Source organism: Sciurus carolinensis, chromosome 18 (genome assembly GCF_902686445.1).
Source record: "Sciurus carolinensis chromosome 18, mSciCar1.2, whole genome shotgun sequence".
In the NCBI taxonomy this organism is placed as follows: domain Eukaryota; kingdom Metazoa; phylum Chordata; class Mammalia; order Rodentia; family Sciuridae; genus Sciurus; species Sciurus carolinensis.
The window spans coordinates 8,481,716-8,487,715 of NC_062230.1; the positions used below are offsets into that span (position 1 = coordinate 8,481,716).

At 42.0% G+C, this 6,000-nt stretch overlaps 1 protein-coding gene across 1 annotated transcript in view; it reads right to left on the reverse strand.

The window, feature by feature from the left end:
* LOC124969867 (cytochrome P450 3A9-like) overlaps positions 1 to 5,465 on the reverse strand; it is a 28,395-nt gene extending 22,930 nt beyond the window's left edge. Inside the window, exons 1-3 of the mRNA XM_047532853.1 lie at positions 5,310 to 5,465; positions 2,699 to 2,792; positions 197 to 249 (exon numbers count right to left, since the gene is read on the reverse strand). Of these exons, the coding sequence (XP_047388809.1) occupies positions 197 to 249; positions 2,699 to 2,792; positions 5,310 to 5,380 (218 nt within the window). The 5' untranslated portion in view covers positions 5,381 to 5,465. The remainder of the gene's footprint in view (positions 1 to 196; positions 250 to 2,698; positions 2,793 to 5,309) is intronic.
* Between the last annotated feature and the right edge of the window lie 535 nt (positions 5,466 to 6,000).

A 6,000-nucleotide genomic window follows, 5' to 3' on the forward strand; every position in this document is an offset into this window, starting at 1 on the left:
GAAAAGTCAGGAGTATGATATTCTTGGCCATGAACCCTGACACCTGGTGACATAAGGGATCCTTGGCAGGAGGAGTAGCCTTCAAAAGCTTTATGATAATTAGTTCCCAATAATAGCTCTGGACTGGCATTGCCCTCCTGCAGTGGGGTGTCTCATCCCAACAAGTCTACCCAAGGGAACTTTCCAGAATACTCACCCCCATATTTTCCCATACTTTTTATGACATTGGGTGTCATATTTCCACATACCCTGGGAAGAGGAAAAAAAAGAATTTATATTGTTATTTTGAATATATTGAACCCTGCTTCTAATTGGGGGACCAATGATTCTAATCCCTTGATATCAGACTAATGGTTCATCTCTGGAAGTTAGAGGGAAGCTGTTATTCTAAGACATCCAAAGGCAAAGGAGAGAAAATAGAGAAGATATTTGAAAAGGGAATTTATAGTCAATCTTGCATTTTCTTTTTTTCCACATACTGCATGATTCCATTTATTCAACCAATCTTACATTTTCTTGAAGCATTGTACATATGGAAGGAATTATCCTCTTTTCTTTTCTTTTTTTTTTTTTCTGAGACAAGGTCTTGCCATGTTCCCTATGTTGCCCAGGCTGGCCTTGAATTTGGTGCATGCCACTGTTTGGCTAGTTATCCTTGTGTATGAATATGAAGCAACTCTGGCTTTCTGCAGCATTTTTGTGTGCTCATGTACTATTTCTGATATCCTGCCAACCTTTGGTTATTCCCTCCACGTGAATGTGAGAAAATCAAAGCTGAGGAAAACTGAGTGAGTTTCCCAGGGATGTTCACAAGGAGACTTAACTCTTTTTTTTTTCCTGAATATTTTTCATTTATCTCGTGAGTCTCTAGAATACTAGTGAAATTAGGAAGTTAAAGGCACCAGTGAACTCTTTAAGTTTACCACGCTTATGCAATTGCTTTAGTTGGCATTTTCACTGCTGTGACCAAAAGACTTGACAAGAACAACGTAGAGAAGGTAAAATGTATCTGGCTCACAGTTTTGGAGGCTCAGTTCATAGATGGCTGACTCTGTTGCTGTGGTCTGAGGTGAGGCAGAACAACAAGGTAGAAGAGTGTGATGGAAGAAAGCAGCCCAGGACATGGCACCAGGAAGCAGACAGAGAGCTTCACTCACCAGGGACAAGATGTAAACCCCGAAGGCAGTGACCCACCTCCTCCATCCATACCCTACCTGCCCACAGTTATACCAAGTTAATCACCACCAGGGGTTTAATGCACCAAATAGCTTATGGCTCTGATAATTCCATCATTTAATTTCTGAACTTTCTGGCATTGTCTCACACACGAGCTTTTGGGGGAAACCAAAACTATAACAGTGATTCTCAGACATGTTGTTGAGTGAGAAAGAATGAATGAGGAATGACAAAATGGGATCACCTTCCAGCTCAGTGTGGAAAAGATGCGGAGATGCCACCCATACACATGGGAGTCAACCCATTAAATACTTGCTCTCAGTTTTTGCTTCTAACACTTAAAAACATCTTCCTGTTGCTAAGTTTCAGGGGTCATGTTTTCACAATGCCAAGGGAGGCCCCAATAATGTGGATCTTAGGGCCAGTCTAGTAAACAGTTGATCCAGGAAGTGTGAAGAAGAAATGATTGCTTTTCCAAAGGGAACAGCAGTATGGAATTCTCAGGCGGTCATTAGGTCTCAGAATTGTAGAATTAGAATCTGATAAACAAGCCTCAGGTCTCTGGGAGAGGAAATCTGAGCAGAGAACAGCCTTTCTTCTGGATTTCTGGATTAGAGATCATGAATTTCTATCTAGGAGTCAAACCCTGAGTCAAACACCTAACTGGGTTAACCACAAAGGCTTGGCCAAAATTCACATTTCTTGTGGAACATGTTATATTCCATTCAGTTTACTTAACTTTTAATAATTTTTAAATCATCCAATTTCTGCTCATTTTATATAAGTGATTCTGCCTTTGTTGAAAAACAAAACTCACCTTGTGGTTAATTATGTGAAGTCCATAAATAATAACTGTCTGTCTCATTCGTATTTATTCCCTGCTAAGCACCATAGGGTGCTACCTTTGGAGGATAAGAAAAAATGCAGAATGCTCTTGTTTTATCTCTCAAATCCTCCAAAGATATCATGGGTAGTAAAACTTGGGTGGTTCCATGGAAATAACCACAGGGAATTTAGACATTAAGAAATTAAGTATGTGCATATTATCAAATCACGAACACTTGGGGTGCTTAATAAACTGTAGTTTCAAAGACATCCATGAGGATTTAAAAAAAATGATACTCAAGAGGTCTTGCTATGAATAGGAATGTTTGAATGTGCTTAACATGTCCTCTTTCACAGACTTTTTGCTCAAATACTAAGTATAATATAATCTTCCTGGAAATGTGCACCAGGAAAATTAAATATCCCATTATGATGTGTATGAAGTCTGAATAACATCATGAACCTTAAATGCATATATGCCAGAGATCTGAACTGTTCTACTGAGGCTCTTGAAGAGTTGACAACAGAGCCCCAGGGAAAACCTGGCTACATTCCAGGTCAGGGAGGGCCTGCACATTATTTCTGAAAAAAAAACAAAACAAAACTGGGAACTTCCTTTAAAGAAGGATATTTTTACTGATGGAATTAAATTGGCATTTGTACCCAGGAGAACAAGAGAGAACTCAATCACACTCACCTGGCGGTAGCTCAGAAAATTTCCAAAGAAAGGCAGAGGTGTTGGCCCAGGAATTCCCAGCTTCTTAAACAGCCCATGTGAATAGGTTCCATATCTATAAAGTGAAAGAGAAAGCCAGATCATCATGATTGTCCTTCTATAGCTAAATTCCTGGTCAGTCTCTGACTTAGAATCTGAACCAGGCAGTGAGGGAGGTTAACTTGTAGGTGATATGGAACAACAAAAACTCCTACAGCACATTCTCTCCTTTCCAACTCCACTTAGAGACCCCTCCCCTGCCCCAAAGGCATAAGGATTAGCTAAAAGAAGTTGAGTCTTCATGGACCCAATTCTTGGGTTCATACTTGATAAACATTCCCATTCTTGAGTGCTTCTGAGAAGTTCAGGCTGGTTTTCTGCCAGGGCATTTCATTTGGTATGTTGTCCCTTCCTTAATGTAGAATTTCCCAGTCTAAAAAAGGGACCGATGTTTTGACATTACTTTGATGATGAGATTTTGGGTAACTCAAGTCAATTCAATCACAGAGGGCCCACTGAGAGCCTATGATGACGTTTTTTCTTGTAATTTGGTCATAAAGCTTTTAAGCTTTTCCTTCTCTCTATGCATGTCCCTGGTTCAGCATCCAGCCCTTCTTCAAATCTGACTTCACCTGGATACTTGGAAGCAGTCATAGTATTATTTCTATTGAATGACAAATGTGACATTTTGAAAAAATGAGACTCCCCTTGGCCGCACACAAATATGAGCCCTATTGAGTGACCCCCCAAGTCTGTTGTAAGACAATCTGGTTGACTTGAGCCATAGTGAAGGCTGATTTCCCTTACGTCCTCCGAGGGCTACTGTGAGGAATGAATGATCAAGGGATCATCTCCAGGCCATTTCTCTTCTCACTGAGTCGTCCTCCAACTGGTGATGCTCAGACAGCAGCACAGAGCCAGGTGTACTCATGTTCACCAAGGTGCTCAATCACAGAGCGTTTTGTTTATTGCCTCCATGCATCAACTCTCTCTGTACAAAAACCCACGAAGGCTGGTGCTCCCTTGGGCAGCCTGGCCAGGAACTCAGATGTGTCATGGTCGCAGTCCCATGCCTGGGGGTTCTGGATCCTACAACCCCACCCCACCAGCATTACTAAAAGATGAGAGACTAGGGAAAGAAGAAAAGGTGAATGAAAGATTCTTGGCAGCTGCTTTAGCCACAGAACAGCTAGTTCTGCAAAGGTGACCCCATAATGGCACGAGGAGAAAAGTGTGGCATGTCTAAATGGCTCAACATGCCCTGCAGTTCCTTTCAGCTACATGGAGGGGGGCCTTCCAAAGTTCAGGTACTGTCCTGTTGATGGAGAAGAAAATAAGCAACATAAACTAAGAATCCATCATGTGTCCCAGACAGTTGCAGTAAGAACTTGCTACTGCTTCTTTAGAGGAGCAATGTTCAAGGCAGTGTAGGTTTCATATATTCTGTATAAATCCTGTCATTAAATACAATAAAATTAAATTATGTCAATGCATGAGAAAACGCCATCAGAGAGAGAGGATTGGGTTGCCACAACACTCTGAATTAGTACCTTTTCTTTTACAGAATCAAAGCCAGATCTATATTTGCCTTTTCCATGCTATTGTGATTCCCTACTCTTAAAAGTGAAATTGAGGCAGAAGTCAAACGTGACCTGTGTGGAATCTCTCCTCCCCATACATCAAAGTAATCTCTCTCCTTCTGCTTCACGATGCCAGGATCCCATTATTATTAAAAGCAATTTCTCTACTAGGTGATATTGATTCATACTTTCATGCTGGAGTGTAGAGGGGAAAAAAGTAAAGCCAAATTGGCTTTGGGGTGTTTTTTTGGCTGTTAGCAGATTTTATATTGGGGGGGCGCGGTGTGGATAAATCTCTTTACTGATGCTAATCTCCCAGAGACAGGAAGGAAAATACAGAAGAAAGGAGTAAAACTTCTTAAAATTTCTGTCAGGTATCCTCTGCTCTAGACACTGATCATTTAGAAGTAAACAGTTCTGTGTATTGCAGTTTTAGGAGGGAGGGAAGTGCCAAGAGAGGTTCACAGAAAAGAGGGAATTGTGCAATCAGCCTCCCAGGGAAATTTCACTGTGAGGTGAAATTGGTGCATTGCTTAAATGGTGCTGGGGGCAGGAGGGGGCAGGAATCACCACAGGTACAGGGGATAGTCCTCCTGCATGTCTTTTGCAGCAGACAGAAAACCCAGAAGATAGAGACAAAAGCCAAGCATCCTGGTTGTTCCCAGAATTCCCAAAGCGTGAAAGTGGTGAGGTTCCCACTGCACATGTTAATAACTTATTTGTTAGCTATATCTGTTGAATCCTGGTTCTTTACTCTAGGTGCAAACTCAGAGCCAATCAGATCATCCCCAGGAACGTACCTTGCCACCAATCTCCCAACCCACAGGAATGTGGATTTGGGACAGGGAGGGGCTCAAGCAATCTGCCTAAGATCAATAGGAACCTCTTAAGTGTTTATAGCAATTTCAATTCCATTGTCTCTTTTTATCTTCCAAACAAATAAGGGAAGTAGGAACCTGATTAGGCTCCCACCTCCACGATTACAGAGGAGAGGAGGCTGGACAGCTACTCACAGATAAAAGAGCACCAGGCTGAGAGCCAGGAGGACCCAGGTCTCTATGGAAGACTTTGGGATCAGGTCCATTGCCACTTTCCTTCAGCAGTTCTCTCTTTAGAATTTTTCTTTCAGCTATGTGGGCTGCCCTTTGAAGAACTGTGCCTGCAGAGTGTTCCTTCTGTGTCAAGCTATGATTCAGTGAGGTCATTTTATGTGCTGGAGAAGGAGGTGGGGCCAGGCCTGCAGCCAGTAGAAGGGCTACCATACATCTGTGGGAATTGGAGAGGTCGATCACCCTCTTTGCAGCTGGCAAAGAATCAAGCTCTGTCCTACTCTGACCTTTGAAAACAGGAACTTAAAGAAGCTGCCTTTGGTAAATGCAGTGACTCTGAGGCCCGCAGCTGTCCAATGGGTAACCAAAGGCAAGATAAAGCTTGGCATTCTGCCTTCATTCGGTATCCTTTAGTAACTTAATCTGTGACTGCTCAACTCTGCACTTAGACGTGTTAATCATTTAAGGTATGCTCATCTAAAAACTAGCAATATGAAATTCATTAGCCCCCAAATTTACCTAATCTATCTGATCCCCCTTGAAGAGTGAGGCAAAATTTTAGGGACATTTGATGGTCAGCTTTTAGAGTATCTTGTTTCAGAGCCCTGGAGGGGTGCCTGGAAGTTTTCAGTTATTATTCAATTCCTTCCAGTAA